General features: G+C 34.9%; 1 protein-coding gene across 3 annotated transcripts; it reads right to left on the bottom strand.

The window, feature by feature from the left end:
- Window positions 1-2,435: 2,435 nt before the first annotated feature.
- Window positions 2,436-24,711, bottom strand: LOC144560359 (putative amino acid permease 7). Of its 3 annotated transcripts, none has more exons than XM_078309530.1 (7): window positions 24,518-24,711; window positions 23,699-23,935; window positions 23,210-23,303; window positions 4,042-4,256; window positions 3,754-3,887; window positions 3,407-3,634; window positions 2,436-2,978 (listed from the first exon to the last, which is right to left on the bottom strand). In XM_078309530.1, exons 1-7 carry the CDS (start codon window positions 24,603-24,605, stop codon window positions 2,577-2,579), a joined length of 1,398 nt encoding a protein of 465 aa, XP_078165656.1. In that variant the 5' UTR covers window positions 24,606-24,711; the 3' UTR covers window positions 2,436-2,576. The 3 variants fall into 3 exon arrangements, with proteins under 3 accessions (XP_078165656.1, XP_078165658.1, XP_078165657.1); XM_078309532.1 differs by lacking the exons at window positions 23,699-23,935; window positions 24,518-24,711 and adding exons at window positions 4,640-4,733; window positions 4,839-5,063; XM_078309531.1 differs by lacking the exons at window positions 23,210-23,303; window positions 23,699-23,935; window positions 24,518-24,711 and adding exons at window positions 4,640-4,733; window positions 4,839-5,063; window positions 5,227-5,344.
- Between the last annotated feature and the right edge of the window lie 1,837 nt (window positions 24,712-26,548).

The following is a 26,548-nucleotide window of genomic DNA, read 5'->3' as shown; positions in this document are numbered from 1 at the left end:
ACCAATAAAATTCACGAACATTTATTTTCTATTGTTAGCAAGTAGGCTAGAATATTTACAAAACGAGGGGGGTCCACTTACAATAATTATAAGTCATAATATTTTGTTGGTTTACAATTTTTAAAGTCCAAACAAGAGTCCCTATCCACTCAGGTATCTGAGCTGCAATTTAAAACAACGAACGGTCTAGATTAATTATATTCATATCAAAGTCAATTCGGTAGCTCTTGTGACTGTAGGGCTGCTTTAAGATTTGTGCTAAGCTAAAAGAATGGCTCTGATTTTCAACTTGCACCTTAGGGTGATACGGATTCTCCAAACAGTCGATCCAAACTGTTCAACATGATCTCTATATTAAAATGTGCTTGGATATCAAATTTTACAATTTTTTTGAATTTTTTTACTGTTTATTGATTATCTTACAAAACTGTTGTTTTTAGACAATGAGATGGACTATGGTGCATTGCAATGCATATGCATCCTTGTGCATTGGACCATAAATCATCGATTCAAAGTCCAAATAACCGATCCAAACCGTTCATCTTGTTCTCCATATTAATATGTGCTTGGAGACCAAATTTTACATTTTTTGAAATTTTTTTACTATTATTTTAGATTTATTAAAAATCTGTAAATTCGGGTGAACAGTAAAAACAGTAAAAATTTCTGGACCACTGGATCGGCAATTTTTAAAGTGGCTTAATAAATAGTAAAAAAATTCCAAAAAATGTAAAATTTGGTCTCCAAGTACATATTAATATGGAGAACAAGATGAACGATTTGAATCGGTCATTTGGATTTTGAATTGGTGATTTATTGTCCAATGCACAAGGATGCATATGCATTGCAATGCACCATAGCCCATCTCATTGTCTAAAAACAATAGTTTTGTAAGATAATCAGTAAATAGTAAAAAAAATTCGAAAAAATTGTAAAATTTGATATCCAAGCATATTTTAATATAGAGATCATATTGAACAGTTTGGAGAATCCGTATCACCCTGAGGTGCAAGTTGAAAATCAGATCCTTTCTTTTATATTAAAATTTTTGCTTAACTAATTGGCACGTTATCAGCTACTGGATAACCAGAAATTTTTATATAAATTAACTTTGGTACTTTAAAAAGATTCAGCGGTCATAGTTTTTGAAGCTTACTGAGGGATTCGTTTATAAAATTATCCTGAATGAAGGTTGAATCCGAGTATTTTGCCAAGCAGGAATGGATCCCTCCAGTTTCTTTTCCTTCAAGTTCAAAAGAAATTCAAGTATGTCAGTATTTTGCCAAGCAGGAACTTTTTTTATAACTAACTAGTATCGTGCCTGTGCGTTACAACGGGAACATGTTATAAGATTGAACAAGCCAAATAATAAATAACAATAAAATAAACAACAAATGACTACTTAAATTCAACAACATTCTTTGTATGTCAGTAGATAAACCCTTTTCTTTTTCTTTTTTTTTAAAACTATTTACAACACAAATAAAAAATATATACTAAATTCAAAGTTGAATAAGAACTAATATGCCCGTGCATTGCAATGAAAATATATTACAAAATAATAAAGTGAATTCTCATACAAAATGACATATTTTTATTAAAAAATAAACAAATTATATAACTATTTACACTTGCATGACGATGTATAAATACTTGCACTATTTAATATTAATATTTTCAGACGTCATCCTGTGTCATATGAAATTTTTTTTGATAAAATATGTCAGGTACAAACACTTCAGACATGAATTATATACACATGCATTACGATATATGAATACTTAAATGAGGAGGTATGAATACTTGCTCGACAAGGTATTCACGACGATGCACGACGAACAATCCGAAAGTACGTCATCATGGATCTCATTTGAAAGAGAAAATTACGTAGAAGAAGTCCATGGTTTTAGATTTGCAAATTTCCTCACATATCATCAGAAATATTGATGAGATTGAATAGAGAAAAAAAAATTCAACTCTAAAAATGTGTAGAAGATGTGTCCATTTTTTTTTTTTTGAAACATTTGGTATCTTAGATATGAATACTTGATATATTATATATTAACACTTGCGTGCATAGATATCAATATTTGCACGCGTCAGTTATAAAATCTATCAAATATTAAGTGGTCCCCCAAGTAATTAATGAAGTACAGTTAGTTAATGGTCCCCACAAATAGTTATTGCCTGGGGATGAATGGGGGAAATGGACTGGGGGATAGTTAGTCAATCCCTTTAGTTTAAGCGCGCGGAAGGTCCTCGATGAAATGTCTGAGTAACACTTTTTGTAATGCAGCAGTGTCAAAAAGTTGTAAAGAATCAACAATCTCAGTCGTTTTGTGAATTTGAGTCTCAGTACCGATACTAACGTCTAATAGAGAACAATTGGTGAATATAGTAAACTCTCTGCTCATTCAAGTTTCAATCAGGTACAAAAAGAAAGAGGTATATAAAGCATTTTTTTTCTTGCTGTCTGTTCACACAAGAGGGGTTCAATATCTACCCTTTGATCATTTCCACTGCACACCACATTCAACAATTCAACATGTATTTTTTTTTTCCACTTTCTTTTACTCCTAGCTAATTTTGGCACTTATAACTCCTTCAACAGATCCAACAAATGCAAAGATGCTCACAAGAAAGCACACCATGCTAAAAACCTGAAGCACAACCCAGGGCTTGCTCCAAGGTGCAACATTTCTTTGCACAAAGTACATCTCTACCGGGAAATATATGGCCAAGGGCCAGAAGCTGAACGAACCCAACAAGCCCAAAACCTGGTTGAAGAACGGAAAGTATATGGCGAGGCCAGTGGTGGTTATCACATATACTGTTCTGAAACATAGCCTTAGAAGGTTGAACCTGTATGGGGGCAAAAAGGGTAACTTGACCGGATAAACTTTGGTCACAAATCGGCTGTTGGGAAATCTTTCAGCTGACCATCTGTCGATGAATGAAAATAATGGTTGGCTGAAGACCTGTGTAGATAGGAAGTGTTAGTTTGTTTAATCAACGAGTTATATTTTTGGTATAAGAAGATATGATAATTAATTACCTTATGGTGTGAATCAAGGATTATCCAACCAGTACAAGTGTGCATTTTACACAAGTTGCTCTCAACCAAATTTGGAAGTGAGTTCAATTCAAGTTCGGTTAAAGCCATTTAACAATCAAATGGCCAAGTAAAAGTGAAAGGAATCAGGAACATGTCCCAGTACATCTGATACCGAGATTTTATTCTGAATCCCGTGTAACTAGACATCGACATAATTTTGGGAATTGTTATTAATATGGTAGTTAAAATTATTTCTAACAGTTGTATGACAGTAAAACCAAGCAAGACCAGCATGTTATTGAATAACAATTCCAGCTGATAAATTTGAAAAAATGTACAAATATGACCCACCTGATAACCACCAACGAGATGAATTACAATGCATACATTAGCAAAGTCTATCAGCCAGTAGGGCTCATAAAATCCGAAACCAGTAAGAAGGTTTCCAGGTGTCTCATCTCCAAAAGCCGCATAACCGAAGCAACCACAACATAGATAGAAGAATGTGGTGATGAATACTGCCACCATCGATGCCTTTTTCATTGTTTTATGCTCTGGCGGTGGCGATTTCAACGTATCCTTTTATCTCGTACCAATAATATGTAAGATTATGTTTGGCTCAAGTATCTTTATTTGTATATATGAAATATTTGTTATGGAAGTCGTAAAATAATTCAAGGCCAAGGTGAAATAAAGACCTCAATTTCGAGGAGGATAATAGAGTAGGGATATGCAAATGCAATGTCTCCAAGAGCTTGCGAAACTCGCCACACTTTCTGAGTTGTCGATGGCATGGCAATGCCACTTATGCTCCCTTTGATCTTTCTATCCCCTGATAAATATATGATGGCGAGATGATGGTGTCAAAAAAAATTTCATGGGTAACAACATAAAAACTCTTCTGATTTATAAATTTCATACATATAGTATATGCAAAAGTACCACTGGTACGGTCCAATACATATAAAGGAAGACAATTGGTGTACCTATAACTTTGGCTAAGCCAAGGCCGAATCCAATGGATGAGTATGCAAATGACATGATAGCTGCTATAATCGAGAGCCATGCCATTTCATGAAAATCTGGTATTAGACATAGAATTATCTGTACCGCTCCAAATAATATCATATAGAAGCTATCACTGTACAAGCAAGGTGCCTCGTGACCTTCTTTGTGGTAACAATTTGACTTCTGGATAGCTCTGTAATCAAAAGCTTTTGTCAAAAGAAAAAAAAATGAACAGAGAGGAAAGAATACAGAGCAAATTAACTTCTAAACCAATTATTCTTGGCAACAGAATATCAAAAGATAATTAATTCAATAAAAAAATGAAGATAAAGCAAAATGCTTTAATTACTTTTTGAACTTCCTTGTGCATTTTGTAGGTTTTCTATTTTTCTATTATTCTTGTTTATTCAAGACAGAGATGACATAAATATAATAGATAAGCTCATTCTCTCAACGCACATGTGCATCGTATTAAGAAAAAAAATCACTGAAGGGAGATATTTTCCTTTTGTCGCCAGATTTTTTATTAGTCACTTTAAGTTTTCATATTCATCCAACAAGGAGATAATTAGATACCTTATACAAGTTGCAGTAGTAAATGTATATACTACCGCAGTCCCGTAAAAGGACACATACTGAAGCCACCCACAAAACCAAGTTCGCCTTGTTCCTGAATTTACCAGTAACTAGATCTTTGTTATCGAGTTTAAATTCAAATAAATCCATTTTTTTTTTTTTTTTAAACCAAAGTAAAACATTGATCTTTCTCAGGCACCTAAGTAAAACCTAACAGCTTCCATGTACGATCGATTTCTCTCTCCCGTGCTGGTCCTATAACACTCTGACATGAGAAAAGCCGAGATATAAGTTACGATTGCAAAGCAAAGCATGCAGATGGGGGCAGCTATCCATCCCAGTTGTGCAGTGCTCCATGCAAGTGACAACACGCCGGATCCGATAACAGCAGTGATGATGTGTGCAGTGCATGTCAAACCAGTTCCTAGTATATGTAAGAGGCAATTTTATTGAGATCACAAAACTCCTATGAAAAATTTACACTACCCAAAAATTCAAAATTGCAAATTGGTCCTTGGTTTCTCAGTGAGCAAACGTGAGTACAAAATTGAAAAAGAGAAAAAGCATGAAGAGCTTGTTTGAATTACCGGTTCTTACTATTGAATCCTCTTCATGTTGAGGGCCATGGTCTACTTCCAAAGAGTGATGAATTGCCATTGTTACTGTTTTTGAGAGTTTGCCAGAGAGAGAGAGAGAGAGAGAAGGTTTTAAAGGAGGGATGTCAGAGGTCAAATCTAACTTTTTGAAATGAATGATTCATTCAGAATGAATCTTCTTCAAGTCATTTTCAAATGAAACGGATTGGACTTGATTTTGATGTCACACATCAAGATTCAAGAGTGTGAAGAAAGCAACAAAATTGGTTTGATTTGATAACTTAGTTGTATGGAAGCTGTGCAAAAATAAAAAGACCACCAGGTTTCTTGCAAACAATAAATGTCATAGTTGCCGTATTTGTGATAAGATTTAATTTGGTAAAAGATAAAAATTTGAGCGATTTTGACAGAAGTTTGGCTCACAAGTTAAAAGGGGGAATTTCATATATACCTCTCAAAAACTTGGAAATTAAGTATTTCCCCCTCTAAAATTCATAATATCATATTTAGTAAGACTTAGGTGCTATGAAAAGCATAGGGCCTTTCGTGCTATTACTTCAAAAACCTATCGTATAAATTTCAAACTTCGATCTAAGTAGCTCAGTAAATTGGTCATATAATGAACTTGTAGAATACCAATTTTTACTATTTTTTATGATTTATAAAAAAGGCCAAAAAAATGGCTTAAAAATAAAAAAAAAATTATCAATATTTTACGCCATTTTTTGTCATCTTTCATAAATCAGAAAAAATAGTAAAAAGTTCCAAAAATAGTAAAAATTGGTATTCTACAAGTTCATTATATAATCAATTTTTTAGATCGAAATTTAAAGTTTATACAATAGGTTTTTGAGGCAATAACACGGAATGTCTTATGCTATCCAAAGCACCTAGGCGTTACTCTATCATATTTATCCTTCTAAACTTCAAAAACTCACAAATGTATCTATTTGAATGTTTTTTTTTTGTTAAAACTCATTTTAAGTTTATGAAGTACCCATTTTACCCTTCATAAAAAAATAAAAGCTAGTAGCATATTTCAGAAAATGCCAGTCTTCTAATTGGACGATTTTTTAGGGCAAATGAGTCATTTCTCTGGTTGTGGCACTTACACAAGCATAAAGCTAAATGTCACTGTGCAAGTGTCAGAAGTAGCTAAATTACCCATTTATTCACATAACATGATCGATTTGAAAATTGACATTTTTTTAAACATGCTATTTATTTTTATTTTTTAATGAAGAGTAAAATGAACTTAATAAAATTAAAATTAGTTTTAATAGAAAAGACAAAAAATAGGTAAATTTGTGAGTTTTTGCAATTGAGGAGTAAATATGGTATTATGAAGTTTAGAGGGAGAAATACGTGATTTCCAAGTTGTCGAGGGGTATAAATGAAATTCCCCCAACTTAAAACTTTAATTTAGTAATTTATGGTATGTGAGGTAGGCCGTCAATTTGGTACTAGATTAATTAAGCGCTGGGCTCAATTTAATTATTTAGAGTTCTTTTGATGATTTTTCCCTAGAGATAATGACACAGCACATGCCCCTGGTGCATAACTAGATAACGAATAAAAAAAATAAGAATCTTTAAAGAGAGAATGAGAATCAGCCCAGATCTTGGAGCTATTCACATTTCTCTCGAAATGTTATTTCTCTTGTTGATGCTACATCAGCACTTATTAGATGCCACATGAGTTCCATTAGGTGCTAACTGGCTAGAATGCACCAAGTGAAGATACCATATTAAGTGCTAATTGGCTATCAGTTAAGTGTATAACAGGTCACCAAAATTTTGGAAGCTGTAATCTCCAGTAAACAAGGCTCAACTTCTTTCTAGGACTATCTAAAAAATTAAAACTGTCTATTCAGATAGTATACAAAATTAGCAAATAAAGACGGCACAGAATTATAAGGAATCTGATGGGATCTGAAATAATTATTCCAAATCCGACGATTTAATGTAATGTAAATATATATATAGGTCTCTGGTGAATTAGGGGTGGATTTAATGGGTCAACAACTGTAGGTAACAGTTCAGTTTCTACTTTCTAGCAAAAAAAGTAATGGCTGATGGGCAAAAGGCCAAAAGCCGAAAAGGGTCCCCAAAAATGCACATGGGTCATGGGAGATCAATAAATGGGACATGCATTGACCAGTGGAGAATAGAATGGACATAAAATCAGGGAGAAAAGGTGAGAGAAGGCAGAGATACCCACTTTTGGAATTTGGATCGGTTTGAAAAGAATGCCTACACAAATATTCTCTAACAAAAGACAAGAGGATAAAAAGGTAGGCGTCCCATTGTTTGTCTCGATGGAGACTTTGGAGAGACTATGGATAAAAAGATAATTATGAACATCAACTTCAACCCTTATTTTATTTAGAATTCTGAGAATTATCTCGCCACTTCTATCTTCACATTGTTCTCGCACTATAACTACTATAACTGTCTGAGGACCACAAAAATTCTAGCATAATTTTTTTTACGAAAGTATTAATGCTTATGCACATAAATATTTATACCTAAGAACGAAAATATTTATTACCATAAGGTGAACAATTTTTACATAAATAATTGTCTCTCCAACCAAATCTCAAACTACATGGGAGGCGTACACATTTTTAGAGGTGTTTTTTTTTTCTTCGTTCAATCTCGTCATAATTTCTGACAATCTATGAGGAATTTTGTGAATTTAAAACCACGAACGTCTTCTATGCAATTTTCTCTAAACTCATCTATTTACTATTTAATCGCAATTGTTTTTTTTATTTTAAGCAATTAGCGGTGCATTAACAATAGCATTTATAACCTTGTTTATTTTGTTTTTTTTGCAGTATAATATTTCAAAGGAACGTGATGTTCTAGTGATGTGGCTTCTCACTCACCCAAATAATGTTAAACAAAGGGTTATGAAGTAACACACTTTGTATTTTAAATAGTATGCTTGTGTGAAACATATGAATTTGTGTGTTGAATGTTATTTGTTTTTGTTTGCTACTGTTGAACAATGTTGTTGTGACTAGTGACATTTGATGCTTGTGAACGTTATTTTTGTTGAACAATGTGTTTTATTGTATCTATTAGTTTTACAGTTTACATCTGCGAGCTTTACAGTATTAAAGTTTTATAGTTTGTATATGTTAGTTTTATAGTTTCAGGTTTCAGTTTTACAGTATTCATGTTTTATTTCACATTTCAATATTAATTTTATAGTTATAGTATACATAGATTTGTTTCATAGTTTAGATTTGCCAATTTTACCGTATTGAAGTTTTATAGTTTGTATATGTTAGTTTTATAGTTTCAGGTGTCAGTTTTACAATATTCATGTTTTATTTCACTTTTCAATATTCATTTTCTGGTTGTAGTATACATAGATTTGCTTTACAGTATATATAACATTATTTTACATGATATATAAGCATATATAAATATGAATAATTGAAGAAAAACATTATGAAAAAATTATTATTTTTAAATAAAAAAAATTAATTTCGAAAAAAAAATAATGCAAAAAAATTAATTTTGCATAATTTTCATATGTTATTTGGAAATAACTGTAAGTTTGAGAATTGATCTGGTTTTGAAATCTTCTAGAAGATCTCCCTCTAAAAGTACAACAAGTGGTCCCTCTGAAAGTATAGGCAGTTTAGCAAGTTGCAAACGATTAGCAACAAACTCTGGACCACTTGAAAGGGTCGCTGGTTGTTAGAATTTTTAATTATGTATTATATATGATTTGTTATTTAAGTATACATTATGGAATATTAAGTTTTACAGTATTTATACAAATCAAATGATAATTTTTTTGGATAAAAATTGGGAACAACTCGCTGGATACAATTAGTCGCTTTCAATAAATAAACATACATTATTAGAACTTTCAACAATTTTAATTGTTACTTATTGATATATGATTTACAGTTGGAGATTGAGATTTGTCGATATTAATTTATTAATAGTTTTATAGGAAGCAAGTGTGGTAAGAAATAGGCAATTGTCTCTCATTAATCTATTTTTTTTCTCAAAATACTACCTTTTATATTATAACTTTGTGAATAAGACTACAATGATATCTTTCTACGAAAAACGATTTATGAATTTTTAACCCACTAAATGCTAACTTCTGACTTCTCTAATAATTAACAACTATTCGAGAGAGTGTACTTGACAAGTTTATAATTAGAGAAATATTATTGTCTCCCGAGCTATCATATCCGAGCGCATCTCTCAAGTAGTTTAACTAGAAAAAAAACCTTCCAATGTTGTCAAACTTTCATTTTCAGCGCTAATATCCAAATATTTAAAGCTATGTTTATAACATTTTAAAATGTTACTCGCAAACATTTAATCATTTATCTGAAAACATTTCTAGATAGTTTTAATTCTTAACTACTTTTGTCTTCAAGTCAAAAAAGAAAATATTATTTTCACCCATTTTTTTTTTCTCTGATCATTCAAATCCATTTTTTGGACGATCCGTGATGAATTTTACGAATATAAAAATATGAACGTTTTCTATTCGATTTTATCTTTCAAATAAGATTCATGAAGAAATACTTTTGAGTAATTTTGAAGTCATTTGTTTTTGTTTTTTAAAGTAAAACTCATTAGCACTTTAAATTTTCATTTTTTTTAGTTCTCAGTCTACAACTATTAAAATTTTTAAGACTTTGAACATGAAGTTTATATGTTTTGTACATGAACTTTGTACATGCACTGCAGTGCTATTGTTGAGTGAAGCGTTTGAATAATTTGGCTATTACCAATTAAACCAATGCTTTGTACAAAAGTAGTTAAGAGTATGCTTTCATATAGAGGTTTAAGAGTCTTTCCTTTTTTTGGCTATTACCAATTTGATTATTACCAATTGTTGTAAACCTTAAGAATCTTTCTTTTTTTAACTTGAGGACAAAAGTTATTAAGAGTTAAAACTATCTAGAAATGCTTTCAGATAGAGGCTTAAATGCTTGCGAGTAACATTTTAAAATGTTATTAATAGAGCTTTAAATGTTTAGATATTAGTACTGGAAATAGAAGTTAGACAATATTGAAAGTTTTTTCTGTTAATCTACTTGGAGAAACACTCGGAGATTTTGTTTGAAATACAATTATCAAGCTCCTTATAATTAATACCTAAATAAATATATTTTGATTTTTGCCCATTAATTGGCAGATTTTATTGGTATATATTTGGACGAACCTTTTTCAAGGCGAGCAAAAAAAATCACTAAAGCTTAGCAATTAGGAAACATTAAATTTATCATTTTTTTTTGCCTTGTCTTGTAACCAGGGGTTTATTGGTTATTATCCAACTCAATTCGGATCTGTATTCGAAAAATAGATACGGATATCTTATATACGAATATCTATGTATATAGTGGTACATATATCATTTTAAATTTTAATTATATGTATCCGAATAGACGAATAGTACATATATACTAAATAATTTAATATATATTATGAAAAATATATGTTATTCATCATTATAATCAGATAAATATTATGAATGTTCGTATTTTTTAATAATATTTATATTTTTTTAATAAATAAATGTATTGAAAAATATATCGATTCGTATTTGGATACCAAAAAAAAAACAGAACTGATATGATTTTACTACTATCCGATCTGTTTTCACCCCTACTTGTAACACATGATAAAGATTTAATCATGTAGTTTTGAATTTTAACGCATGGTTATTCCTAATTATTTTACTGCGCGGTATCTTGATTGAAAACACTTTGTTCGCCTTAATATTTCCAGCTTCCGAGACTTTGTAGTTTCAGCGGAAAACAAAAATAAATAAATATAAGAAAACGAAAGGAGATACCACAAAAAAAAAAAAAAACCAATTTATCCATAACAATTTCGGGTTGGGTGGAAACTGGAAGGTAAAACCGAACCCGGAATAATTATGCCTCTTCTTGTTAACTGCTATCCCGTGATTTACTGATTTGTGGGCCCATTAATTTAAAGCCAGCGGTTCGCTTGATTGGGTTGGAAACTTGGAATGGGACCAAGATATTATATTGGACCATCTGAGAAATCTGAAAAGCAGATGCAAATTTAAAAGTTGGACATTCTGGATAATTTTTCCGTTTCAAAAAAAAATTGAACCTGTGATTTAATATATTTTATATTGATTCAAATACTTTTATTCTAAAATATTTACAACAGTTTAATTATTCTTCTCACATTATGTGATAAACTTTGCAGTTAGCCATAAGCAGTCATATACAGACGGACTACTAATAAATCAAAATTTTATGTCTAAATTTTTTTTAGCACAAGATGTCAGGATATGATTTTTTTTTTTAATTCACAACTTATTGTTATGACATGTTCAGACGGACTACTAATATAGTAATTACTCCACATTACTATAATTAAAATTATAATGATCACATCTGCAATTTCTTGATAAATGGGAAGGAGATGTTTTGGATAGAATCTCATCCAAAGCAGGGTCTTATCGTTTAATTTGCTTTAAGATTCTTGTGGTTTTGTAAATCTAAACCATTCGTGTAAATTTTAACACAGATCGGATGGTTTATAACTGACTTTGAATGAGATTTTGTCCAAATTCCTTTGGATAAAAACTCCACCCCCTAATAATATCTTTGTGTCTGCAGTTACAAAAATTATATTTATTTATCACATGATCACATCAATAATTTAACATTTTCACATTAATTTTAGAATGTCTCCATCCCTCTATTTTTTATTTTATTTTTATTCCGCAAAAAACAATCTGAATTGATAAATTTACGATTACTAATACTGTATTTCTGAAATTAATATTTTTAAAAAATAATGTATTATTTTAAGACAACTTTGATAGAATTATTAAACTTCACATTCCTATAGATTTATGGGTAAGGCTACGGTGCTATGGGTTGCATAGAGGGCTACAGTGCTACGGCTCAATATTCGAGTTTTCAAAATTCTAACGGTTGATTCGAACCGTTCATCTTGTTCTCCATATTAATATGTGTTTGAAGACCAAATTTTATATTTTTTGAAAAAAAATTACTATTTTTTTAGATAGGTAGAAAATCAGTTGATCTAAAAAATTATGTACCATTTAGATATTTGATTTTTTACCTATCTAAAAAAATAGTAAAATATTAGAATTTTGAAAACTTGAATATTGAGCCGTAGCACCGTAACCCTCTATGCAACCCATAGCACCGTAGCCTTATCCTAGATTTATTATATATCTCATATCAATATATTTATAACTTCATTATATTAAAATTTGAGATGATGTCTCCACCTTCCACCTTCGACGAAAAAACTTGACAAGCGACACCTTTTGACCGATCACCTCAGCCGTCACATCACCCACACCCCTCATTGAATACACTCAGCACAACCTATGAGCATTAACTACCATATCACAACGACAAATCCCACCTACACCCTGAGAAATATCTAGTCTTCTATCAAAACACCATTTATTACCTTTCTTTTCTTAGCCTTCTTAATATCTCTTGAATCTGAACTTTTTTCCTATCTAGTTTTTTGCAAGCAAACCAAAACTATCTCAATGGAACGCAATTTTCCTATGATCTCAAAACAAGTCACCCAAGGATGTGTCTACCTGCACACGAATGGAGTGCATGATGCCTTGGTGGAAGGGCTCAAAAAATCTATCTTCATAAAGGCAGTGGACTGGAACAGTAGAGGCCAGGGGTGCATCAGAGAGGTGCAACACTACATGGCAAGCAAGTATGGTGGTGCCCCGGAGAGTTACCAAGCATGCCAGTACTCACAAGACACCTACCGTATACAACTACCACCAATTTTGACAAGAGAAGGGGTAATCTCTGAAGGTCAACAATGGTGCCATGACTCCGGGTGGTTAATGAAACCTTGGGACATGACTAGGAAAGCCTACACACAGCCAAAACTGTTCAAGGTAAACATTAGAATTACTCAATTCCCACCAGAGTTCTGGCATCATTACTTTATTGAAATGGTAGTTGCACAGTTCGGCTCGGCTATACACATTGATGAAGAGAACCTATGGGGTGAAAATTGCATTGAATTGAGGGTGCAGTTCACCTGCATTGACCTTAAGAGAATTCCTTTCTCATCACTGCTCCCTTTCAGCAATAGTTGGAAAGAATGTTACATAGAGATAGTCGGCTGGGAATATCTCGACAATCCTCCCCCTGAGGCTAGGTATGAAACTGATGAGGATGAGGATGCCAGAACTTCACTAATGGCTGCTCATGAAAAACTCTTACTGTACATGGCCCAGAGGAGCCCACCTCCTTCATCTTCCTCATCAGCAAGCTCAGTCACACGAAAGCAGGTTCATGATGAACCGGGTACGGATGAAATCTCTGCACATGCGGTGCATACACCTAGTCTAGGGGGCTACACGAAACCAACAAACACCATCAAAGAAAACCCTAAGGCACAGTACCTTAAAGGTAACGGTCAACAGAAGGACAGCCTGCACCCTGACATAGTAACGGCAAAAAAACAAATAATGGTAACTCATCCCATAAAAGGGAAGAAGTGGGATGTACTTTCTGATATGCAGGACTACCCATCTGTTAATATTGGTGACATCCCAGTCACATGCAAAGAACTTTGCATCAGAACCCTGTTTGTAGGGTCGCACGCTATCCGTAGTTACATCCAAATGGACCAATATGCAGTGAACAAGAACTCTGACTACACCACGCCCCAGCCTAAAATGACCACAACAATTAATTCCACCCGAACTGAACACAAAAAACCAGCCTGGCCGAAAAAGCCCAAAACAGAAAGCCCTCCCAACAGCATTTATGAGAAATCTTTAAGGCCCAACCAACAAACTATCCAAAAGCCAGAGGCAACTCACATATATGACCCCAACCTCAAAAATAACCAACAGTCATCTCTCTCACCACTACACTCACATACACACAACAACACAGCCATGGATCCCTCAGATGAGGAGTTTATAGCACAATTTGCGGCACTTAGCTCCAATCCAACAGACATGCCACATGTGCAACTACCTGCTACCACATCATCCCATGCAAACTTGCAACATGCTATTCTGGCTCGCATTATCGCTCATAGGCCGGTTATAGCAGATCAGTTCGCTTCAACCATGAAAAAGGCATGGGCTGTGCAAGATCATGCCACCTTCTCTCTACTAGAAAATAACACATTTCTAGTCCAATTTGACCTTGAACCGGACCTGCTTCGGGTTTTGCACAAAAGGGTTTGGAATTATCGTGGTGAGGTTGTTGCAGTCCAGAGAATTAGAGACCAAGCCGAATTTCTCAACCCCAAGGTCAGCTACATCGACTTCTGGACTCAGCTCCACAGGGTGCCCCATCACATAGTCAACAATGAAGGTGTTCAAATCATAGCACAGTCAGTCGCACCTCCTCTCTGTCAGGTCAGTGAAACATTTGTCAACGGTACCAAACACTACAAGGTCAAACTCCGTTTACAGATAGACAAACCATTACTGGCCGTGACAAAGGCCACACACCCAATAATTGGCTCCTTTCCAGTTTATTTGGTATACGAGAGACTGTCCAAAATATGTTTCTTTTGCTCTAAACTTGGTCATGAACATATGGACTGTCCCGATAAAATAAGAATGCAAAGCCTGGCCTTGGACCCACGATACAGAGACAGACTCGACATGCAAGAACTGACCAAGCCACGTGTAGGGAAGTGGATTAATGACTCCACTTGTGTCCCATCCAACAACAGAGACCAAGCAATAACTAACCACCCCCAATCTGTAGCCCCAAACTCCCAACCCAATCTCGGCCACCAAATCACCAATTCCCATCAACCAAATACACACCAATTCCCAGCCCATACTGATATCGCTCATACCACGGCTAACCCAAACCATATAGGAGCTCCACTCGGCATGGACCTCAACTTTTACACACAACCATCATGGGCCGCACCACAATATACTGAAAATGATCACCTTTTCAATACATCCACTACACAGCTACCATCCACCTCAACCAACTAGTTACAAAATCCAATGGAGGCACGAGAAACTTCCCACATAAGGAAGAAGCGTTTCATGGAGGCGACCCTTGAGCCGCCTCTGGACCAGTTATGAATCTTATTTCTTGGAATTGCCGGGGTGCCGGGGGGCCCCGGAAAAAAGAATTCCTAAACAATCTCCTCCAATCCACGAGGGCACAAATTGCCTTCATCATTGAAATCAAACGATCAACACAAAAATCCCTTCTCTACTCTCAAAACCTCTTTCTTCCCAACCTCTCTTGTGTGCCTTCTCAAGGGCGCTCGGGAGGCCTTTGGCTCTTATGGGCCGACAATGTCAACCTCCAAATAATCCAAAAGAAATGTTTTTTCATCCATGCACAAGTTACAGAACCAAATAAACCACCTTGGACCTTGATAGGGGTCTATGGTGACCCACACCATGCACTCAATAGCACCATATGGCAAGATATAAAAAAAATAGTTGAAACCGAAGACAGATGCTGTCTTATGGGTGATTTCAACTCGATCCTAAATGCGCAAGAAAAGTTTGGAGGCAGAACAAGACTCAACAGCAGTGCCTCCTTGTTTAGGCAATTCCTTTTTGACACAGGCCTTGTGGACCTAGGGTTCAGAGGTCCTGCGTATACCTGGACAAATTGTCAGCACACATCCACTGCAATTTTTCATAGGCTAGATAGAATTATGGTCTCATCTTCATGGTCACAAGCCTTCCCACATGCTCATGTTAACCACCTCCCTCGCATCCACTCTGACCATGCTCCACTTCTTCTCCGTACTCAGAACCAAGCAATACAAATAAAGAAATTCAAGGTAGAAAGGTGGTGGTTTGAAGCCGATGAGTTTAGAGAAACTTGTCAGAACAGTTGGCCATCGGACCAGTCACTGACTTGGGATGACAAAGTAACGGGAATGAAGAAAGAAATTAAAGAATGGTCAACCTCAATCTCCACCCCACAGAACCGTATGACAGCCCTAAAGCAAGACATCCTCAAGCATCAGACCTTGCACCCGTCTATGCAAAACCAGACTTATGAGGCGAGTCTCATGCGCCAATACTACCAAGCTGAGGAAGAATTATCCCTGTACTGGCGCCAACGTGCTAAAATTCTTTGGCACATAGAAGGGGACAGAAACACTGCCTTCTTTTAGGCAGCAACAACCCACCGAAGGCGTATTAATACAATACTGCATATCCGTTTGGAAGATGGAACAATTGTCACAGGCCAGGCAGAAATCAGAAGGGCCTTTGTTACATATTTTAATGGCATTTACTGCCCGCAACAGCAAACGGGCTTGCAAGGTCATACAGCCTTTTTTGAGAAAACCAACCCATCGGGCTCTGAAATTATCCCAGACTCAGCCCACCAGCAGCTGATCTCGGCCCCATCCAGGGAGGAAATTAAAACAGTGCTAGACAGTATGGGCCCAGATAAGTCACCTGGGCCGGATGGGATAAGCGCCCGGTTGCTACAAGATCAGTGGCTGATTTTTAGGGAAGACTTAACAGCTATGATGGCTAAGGTGTTTGCCACGGCCCAGGTCCCTGATGAATGGCTACCGAGCTACATCGCATTAATTCCAAAAATAGATGAGGCCGAAAAACCTAAAGACTATAGGCCTATAACAGTGGGGAATATAACCTATAGATTGCTCATGAAATTGGTGGCCCAAAGATTGCAACCTTACATGAAAAAATTGATCTCAACCGAGCAGACGGCATTTCTAAAAGGCCGCAATATTACTGATAATACAATTTTGGCAAGGGAAATCATACACTCTTTCAATTCACCGACCTATAATGAAGAAGCATTCATGTTAAAGGCAGACGTGAACAAAGCATTTGACACTGTACAGTGGCATTTCATCTATGCTGCTATGCAGGCGGTTAATTTCCCCAAAAAACTAATACAATTGGTAAAAAATTGCTTGGAGGCCGGGAGGGTCACAATAAGGGTCAATGGGCAAGGCGACGGTTTTCTCAAACCAAACAGAGGCTTGAGACAGGGGTGCCCATTATCCCCCTACTTGTTCATTCTAGTCACTGAATTTCTAACAAGGAGCCTTAAAATGGAAACATTGCAGGGTTCAATCAAGGGAATCAAACTAGCAAGATCGGCACCTGTGATCACTCACTCAATGTACGCAGATGACTTAGTATTGATGGGTCAAGCAAATCTCAATGAGGCCAATGCCTTCAAATCAGTACTTGAAGAATTTGCAGAACACGCTGGTCTTTCCATAAATCCAGAGAAATCCACTTTGTGGTTTAGTCAGAGATGTGCTGACGAGTGCAAACAGGAGATACTTGGTGCCTTACAAGCAAAACTGGCTGGGGATAGTGAGAAATATTTAGGGGTGTTTATTTCGCAAAATTCATCTCAACAGGACCAAACACATGAGGTTTTGGTAAACAGGTTCCATGGGAGAATGGCGGGATGGAAAATGCATCTGCTTTCTTATGCGGGGAGGTTGGCGCTAATTAAATCAGTGTTAATATCCCTACCAGTCTACTTCATGTCCATAGCGCAACTGCCAACTGCAACAATCAAGGCGATCAATAAGCTCATGCGAGACTTCCTTTGGGGTAAATTAGGGGGAGAGAGATACATGGTACCGATTGCATGGCACAAGGTATGCTGCGCTACTGATGAAGGTGGGCTGGGGATACGAGATGTGGAGTTGTTTAACAAATCGCTTCTCCTAAAGGTGGTGTGGCAATTGACACAGAATCAGGATCGTATATGGGTAAAGGTGATGAGAGCGAAATACTATCCAAGAGGGGGCCTCTGGAATGTAAAAGGGATCGCAGGAAGTAGCAAGTTATGGAAAACTATTCAAAACCTGAAGCCTTTTTTCAAAGACCAAATTGTTTGGGAGATAGAAGATGGTACGAAAATCCCAGCTCTAAATCAACCTTGGTACCCAGGATGGAACACAATACCAGTTCGGACAAATCAGCAAAGGGATGTGACAGTGGCGAGGTTATTTGATAGCAACACAGGCCAATGGGACAATCAGAGAATTATGGAGATCATGGGTGGAGATGCACTGCAAGGCATTCTACAGGTCACTACAAAACCCTCTTCCCATTCAACACTCACTGACAGACTCATTTGGTGGCCTAGCAAGACTGGAACATACACGGCAAAACAGGGATACGATGAGTTGAGAAGACTAAAGGGAGCAACACCTGTTTATGGAGATATAATGAAGGAGGCACTCGGATTGATTTGGAAATGGGAAGGCCTCATACCAAGGGTCAGAACTTTCCTTTGGCGTGCCATACATGCAGGGCTGCCAACTACGGCAATGCTACACACAAGGATGCGAAGGATAGACCCAATTTGCCCAAGATGTAATATTGAGAATGAATTCCTTATGCATCTGCTCTTCTTCTGTCCAATGGCGCGAGCGACATGGCATGCGTCATCTTTCCCATTGCAAGTACAAAATCTCCCACTAGATTTCACAAGAACTATCCTCATGATCACCAAAGCATTGGAGCCGGATCAAATTGTTGATTTCTGTAACTTACTTTGGCAATTATGGAAGGCACGAAACAATGAAGTCTTTGCTGGGAAAAAAATTTCCCCACAGGGAGTACTCAAATTGGTTGCAACAGCCGTCCCACCACCAAAATCGTGTCCACAGCCACACCAGGAGGAGGTGATCACACCATTGCGAATACCACCAGACACAAAAACGGTACTCATTGATGCGTCATGGGAAACCTCAAAGAAATATGGTACCGGGGTACTAATTTTTGATGAAACTGGTACACTTCGGGATGCAAGATGCACTACCACCACTTGTCATGATCCATTCCAGGCAGAGGCGCAAGCGCTCCTACTCGCGCTTAAGCAAATTGAAACAGAGGCAGGTCGACACTTGGTGTTTACCGACTGTAAAGCATTGGTGGAGATAGTCAGTACAAGAAATCTGGAATCTTTACCATCTTGGCAGGCCGGCCCCACGGTGGAGATATGCATTGATACATGGGAGACGATCAAACACAGGGTTAGTATTGCACACGCGGGAAGGAATAGGATGACACAACCGCACAGACTGGCGAACTACGCAAGAAGGGGAAACAATGAAGAGAGTAATGGCTTGGAGATATGCTTCCGTTTGGGAATAGAGATGGGTACGAATCCCAATTTCTTTGTACCCAATTAGTACGAATGGCTGAGTTCTGCCTGTCAGAGAGGAAAGGAAAATTTAACCAACAGACCCTGTAGTTTCTTGTTTTTGGAAGAAGGGACAAACTGGGATAGTTGGGCGAGTTGCTCTTTTTTATTTTTAGGCATGAGAGGCAGTATTAAAATAGGATTTTACTTTTCACGTGCTTTCAATTTTTACAATTTTGGTTTTATGTTGTTAGGTTAATTAGGATGTAAGCTTCAAGCTACTTGTAATGCCTCCATTTTAAGTTTCAAATAAAATATACCTACGGGTTTCTCTCAAAAAAAAAAACTTCATTATATTATGAGTAAAAAGGATATGCTCTTACAAAGGCATCGGCTCAGTATGCGGGTCCCACAAGCACTACTGATCCAGTATGACATTTAATTCTTGCCCTTGTGTGGTTCTTAGGAGAGTCAAAATATTATGTATCTTGATTCTTTCCATATTATGACTTGAGTTCAGAAACGGATTTAAGACTTAGTTAAAAGTAGTCAAATTCCTTCTATAATTTTAAAATTTTAATTATATGTATAGAAATTTAATTAATTTTTTTTTAACTTTTTGTATATTTTGGCCACCCTCAATGAATGACATATCTTTAATTGTAACATAGTGGTTAAAACTCTATTTTATGGTTAAGAGATTTTGAGTTCAAATCTCATTCACTACGATTGTACATTTTTATTTTTAAGCACTCCTATCAAAGTTTTTTAGTTCCGTCCCTGGACTTGACACACACATGAAACTGAAGCTATGTCAATAGAGAAAGGAAGATAATCTAAGATTATAATTTCTAAGAATTCGTATCACCTCAGGTTCTAAGGTGCAAGCTATAAATTGTACCTCAGGTACCTGGGGGAATACGTACTCAATTTCTAAGCCAAACAAAAGAAGTTCACGAAGCTAGCAGATGGACGCGAGGCGGCCAAACCAGCCACGATTTATTCCAGTATAGATGCTGGAATCACGATGATTTCAGAGCGCCACGACTAATCAGGAAATATAGAGGACACACTCACTGGTCAACCAGCTGTCTGTGATTACTGGTGGGTGGAGTGGTGTGGTGGTAGACTGGTAGTGGCCCAGTGGGGGATATGTGATGTGAATCATGTGATTTGTGTCTAAAGAAATTAATCTATCTGCTGTAATGTAATTAATGATTGGTATCTGAGGTGCAATTTAAAAGAACCAACAATCTACATTAATTATATTATATTCATATCAAACTCAATTCGGCAGCTCTTGTCACTGTAGGGCTGCTTTAACATTTGTGCTATGCTAAAAGAATGGCTCTGATTTTCAACTTGCACCTCAGGGTGATACGGATTCTCCAAACAGTCGATCCAAACTGTTCAACATAATATGTGCTTGGATATCAAATTTTACAATTTTTTCGATTTTTTTTTACTATTTATTAATTATCTTACAAAACTGTTGTTTTTAGATAATTATGGACCGAATAAAAAACAACGGTTTTGTAAAATAATCAATAAATAGTAAAAAAAATTCAAATAAAATATAAAATTTGATCTCTAAGCAGATTTTAATATAGATATAATATTAAACGGTTTGGATTGACTATTCGGACTTTTTTTTTGAAGGACGACTATTCGGACTTTGAAAATTACATAACTGAATTGTTATAAGATGTTGTAACTTACAAATGTTGTAAGTGGATCACTCCTCTTATAAAATACGGATCATCTCCAAAATACTATTTTTAGATATGTGGAAAAATCATTCATCTAATTCGATCAAAAGAACTATACTAATTCAACGCTAATAGATAAAAAAATTACGAATTAATTAGATTGAAAAAATATAATAGAGGAGGGTTGAAATGCTTCAATTTTTTGTGCCTCTATTATGTTTCTATTTTTAAAAACTTTAATAACTCAAAATTTAATACTTAAAAGTCAAAATAAATCTTGATTTTCAACTTATTGATTCACATAAAAACAAAATCGAAATATGATATTTTTTTATGAGCACATAAAAAAAAAAAATTTATTTTGAAGTTTATAATTTAAATTTTGATTTATTAACATGTTTAAAAATAAAGATATATTAGAGACAAAAAAAAAATGAACGGAGACATTTGAACTCTCGATATAATAATATCATTTCCCGAATTAGTGGCATCCATTTTTTTGATGGCAACTGAGCGTGGTACAGGAAAAGCAAAAGAAGCAGGAAAGGCCCAGCCCAGCCCATATAAGCGATGTTTGGACTTTTTAAGACCATTCATCATGTTCCGGCCTGCTATTTATTTATAAATCGCCTCGGCCCAAAGAGGATACAGCAACGAAAGAGAAAACAGAAGCAATTTCCAAACTATTTATATATATGTACTCAAACTAAATATGTGGTAAGGTACACGTGTATTAAAGCTAACTAACACCTATTCCAAAATAACAAAATAACTCATTTCACCAGTATAGATAAGATCTGATAATGAACGAGTGCGTATATGTGGCTACCGTAAAATATACGGTACGCCGAAAGTTCTTTTCCGGAAAAAAGGTAATTCTAGATTGTGATATATGGTTTTTTTAATTCCAAGAAAATCAATTTAGTCCTTAAATCTTTGTTTGTATAAAATTAGTCCTTAAAAAATTTTATAACAAGAATTAAGTTGGTCTGTTAATTTTGAATAGATGGCAAATTCATTTTAGTCCGTAAATTTTTACTTGTGCCAAAAATAATTACAATTGGTATAATTTGAATGTTGTCTTTTTTAGTTATTGATTCTATCAAAGTAATGTTCAAATATCAATTTTTTTAAGGTTAGTGGAGAAAAAGTAGTACAAATCATGTAAAATTATGTTATTTACGTTGTAGGACTTTTATTATTGAAGATTAAAAAAATAAAGCATAATGAAGACAAAAGAAAATGGAAGCGCAAAACCCTTCTCGTTCGATAAAGTATACGAATAAATTAATGGAAACAAGGACTTTCTAACGAACATGAGATCAAATTAGAAAATTAAGTCTGATGTCTGATGATGTCTGATTTGAATCGTTAGACTTGCGTTAAAGTTTCATAAGTGAGTCTATGGTAATGCAGTAATGCAGGGTCCAGACCCTCTAAAGTAACCCAAGTTTTTACTTAAGATCTGAACCGTCCGATTCAAATTCGGACAAATCTGGTTCAAGGTGGAGAGCACGGGAATCCTTTAATATCCGGATCAAATTCAAATATGACAGTCCGAATCTCAACTAAAAAATTGAGTTACTTTTGGAGATCCAAACTCGCAATATTCATATATAGTGCATATTATAAATCGTTCAATGAATCTAAACCAAAAATGTCAAATTTGACACAAATCAAACGACCATTCAAACGCCTCATTTCTTTAAATTAATGATCAAATCAAATAATCAACGGTCTAGAAAGGCGTCATAAAATGACAGTCGCCATTAGGTTGATTTGATTTCTCAGTATTTCTTATTATGAATTTTTTATGATACCTATTTTTTCTAATTTTATTCATTGATTAAGCCATTTGACATGACATGATTTATCAGTTGTCAAATCAAATGTTTCCTGACAAATCATTTTTTTTTTCTATAAATGAGACGACTATATATCCTCCATTTTACTTTAGTATATATTATATAATATAGTATGTTTTTTTAATCTCTAGCTAGCTAGCGTACTCTTGTGCATCATATAATTTCTTGTTGTTTTTTTGGTAGAAAACCAGTAGGCATCAGGCATGCATCATATAATTTTGACTACATTACATATATATAATATTCGTACATACCTCATGCTATTGCCAGATGTGATGGTATAAGCCACAGCACAGCCAAACAAGCCTGTTTGTTGAAAGAATCCACACATCCAGAGGCTCTTCTTCCCTATAAATTAAGTGCTTATTCACATAATTTTGTTAAGATTTGATTAATTAGATATATAGGGGGGACAAATTAATAATAGGATAAAAATTCTTTAGTAACATGGATTCCTCCAGAAGATAGATTTTTCTTGCTTCACGCAAAAACTGGCGTGTGGAAATCTTTATTTTCAATCTGTCGCATTCACAAACTTTTCTAATTTTACAGTAATTGATTCGTCGACATCATTTAGGAATTAGGATTAAAAAAATGATTTAATCTATTTATTTTAAATCAGATGATTAGGATTGAAAAGGTCATAATCAGATGATTAGGATTTAATAAAAAGGTGTAAGATTCAGTCTCACTCCTTTACATTACATTTACATAAAGGGTATTAATTTGTTGCTCATGCTCACCTAGATTAAGCCTGACCGCTTCCATATAGGATCGGTTTCTAATGGGGCCATGCTCCGGATCCGGCGACTTATAGCAATCCGCCAACAAACTGGACTGAACCGAGGTGACCGCAGCAAAGGCAATCAGGGCCGTGGGCCCACCGATCCAGCCCAACTGGCCCACGCTCCAGGCCAGCGACAGCACTCCTGATCCTATGACCGCTGTTATTATATGCGCTGTCGCGCTCCATTGTGTTCCTATCAGTATCAGGAGCGCAAAAGAATAAATACGGTGCCTATTCGGGGGTGATGTTGGGATTCATTTACCATAAAGTCACGCAAACTCAGAGGAATAGGGAATCCAAAACGTGATGCAATTTTTCAAAACATGACATAATACAAGCATAGTGTAAAACAGAAAGATTTTTATTTTGAATGAAATAAAAATCTCCAACTGATTTTAGTAGTTCCCGGTAATCTAATAAGAGTCTAATATCACTGAGATTTTTAAAAAAGAAAGAAGAAGAATGCCTTACACTGAAATATGGTTTTGCTCCTGCAAATTCAAACCGATTTCCAGAAAGGAGAAATATATATGAATTTAGGGCCAACCAACCAATTAACGAAATGAAAACAAAATTTGATGATTTAGGAAAACAGAGGATAGAACTAAAAAATGATACCATAAACAAGAGAATTCCTATACTACATATAAAACATCAGCAAGACCAACTAAAGAAGCAAAAAAGTTGAGTTAAAATTGTCAAAAAGAATATATATATATATATATATATATATATAAATATAAAAATAGATTTCCGAGTTAAACTACCAACTAACCTGTTCTGACTATCCCTCCTCCTACTTGATGAGGTTCACTGGGTACCTCTACCAACAATGGAGCTTTATCAAACCCCTCTTCTCCCATTGATTGGACAGTTTTTTAATGTGATTTTGACCCAATGGTGGGGATAAAAATTGAGAATTGATGGTGGAATCTGAGGTGGAATAAGTTTGTTTGGAATTCTCTCTAATTTTGTACTAGAGAATTCTCTTTAATTTTAACTATCTCTATCATTGTGCGTAATTAAAGTTTGAACAATTATCATTTATATCCAGTGAATTGTGAAATATCTTGGAAGTACCCTTGTAACCATGAGAACTATCATTTCTCATACATATTATTATTCATCATATTGGGAACATCACACGGATTTTCTTCATCAGTTATTATATTTATTTTGAGGATTTTTGGGGTAGATTTGAAGTACGGCCTTATTGGATTTCTTGTAGTAGATAGTTAAGTCCCACGATTGGAATTTGAGTTTGATTGGTAGTTGACAACTGGTAACAAAGCGTGTGATCCTTTGGGTCTTCTTTCAGGTAGTCTTTTTTTTTTTTTCTCTCTCTTTTCAAATTTGGCATATTTTCGTGACTGGCTAGTTGCTGCAACCATTTCCACCAAATAAATAATATGCAGTATTTCTTTTTAAAAGCTTAATATACAGTATTTCATTATGAATAATTATATGAATTCCCTCACTCCCATTCCTCTCCTCCATCCCCCCTCCCCCCCCCCCCCCCCCACCATCTTTTAAACCTCCATTTATGTGAAATTTTACAAATCTAAAACCACAAATGTATTTTACGCAATTTTATCTTTCAAATGATATCCACAATGACATACTTTCGGACTCATCGTCATACAAGTATTTATACTTCATCGTGCAAGTATTTATACCTATACTTGTAAGTATTTATCCTCAATCGTGTTTAACTTCCATAAACTAATTTAACTAACTAGTTTAATTAAATTTATTCAAAACACTGTGGTCTTCTAAGTTTAGTTAAATTCATAGGTATAAATACTTGAAAGATAATAAATTAATACTTGCATGTCTAACTTAATATGACTATATAGGAGAACCAATCAAACTACATGGGAAGAATAATCATACACGTTTTTAAAAGTGTATTTTTTTTTTTCAATGTCGTCCACATTTCTCACGATCTATGAGGAATTTTGCGAATCTAAGACCATGAACGTATTTTACGCAATTTTATCTTTCAAATGAGATTCATGATGATATACTTTCGGACTCATCGTCACACAAGTATTTATAACTCATCGTGCAAGTATTTATACCTATATTTGTAAGTATTTGTATTTATAGTGCAAGTATTTATACCTATATTTGTAAGTACTTATCCCCAATCGCTGAACCCCGCATCTCTGCATCAACATTTTCCAATCGTTCCTACGTTAACCTTTCTCTAATAAAAAATATACATAGGTATAAATACTTCAGTCCATAGGTATAAATACTTGTAATACTTGATATTAATACTTTTAAATGTCAACAGTGTCATATGTGTAAAATATTAGGTATAAATACTTAAATAACGAGGTATAAATGCTTGTGTGATGACAAGTTTGAAAGTATATCATCATGGATCTCATTTGAAAGATAAAATTGTGTAGAAGACATTCGTAGTTTTAGATTCGCAAAATTTCTTATAAATCATGAAAAATATGAATGAGATTAAACAAATAATATTAAGAGGATAATGAAGAATGATAGTGGGGGGACAATTATCATACCCCTTTAATTATTAAAAAAATGCTCATCAATGTTTTTAAAAGCTCTGTTTAAACTTCAATATTTTTATACAATGTTTAAATTACCTGTTTTAGAGAAAAACACTGCCAATATAGACCTTTTGGTTCCATCACTTCAGACATTTACCGAAATAATAGTCTCATTTCATCACTTCGGACATTTACCAAAATAATATCGTCCAATTTCATTTATCCACTTATATCCTGAAATAATATTGTCCCATTTTAGAAGAACTAACTCCATTGATACA

The sequence above is a fragment of the Carex rostrata genome, chromosome 10, assembly GCF_964058835.1.
Source record: "Carex rostrata chromosome 10, lpCarRost1.2, whole genome shotgun sequence".
Classification (NCBI taxonomy): domain Eukaryota; kingdom Viridiplantae; phylum Streptophyta; class Magnoliopsida; order Poales; family Cyperaceae; genus Carex; species Carex rostrata.
This window is presented reverse-complemented; position numbering and strand designations above follow the sequence as displayed.

Bases quoted from the DNA above. Each gene is read 5' to 3' on its own strand.
- LOC144560359 (XM_078309530.1), bottom strand. From the start codon at position 24,605: ATGGGAGAAGAGGGGTTTGATAAAGCTCCATTGTTGGTAGAGGTACCC. The intron at 4,257-23,209 runs GTATGTACGAAT...TTTTGATTACAG, and splicing joins ACATCTGGCAATAGCATGAG to AGCTATCCAGAAGTCAAATT. The intron at 3,888-4,041 runs GTACACCAATTG...TATATTTATCAG, and splicing joins TGGCTTAGCCAAAGTTATAG to GGGATAGAAAGATCAAAGGG.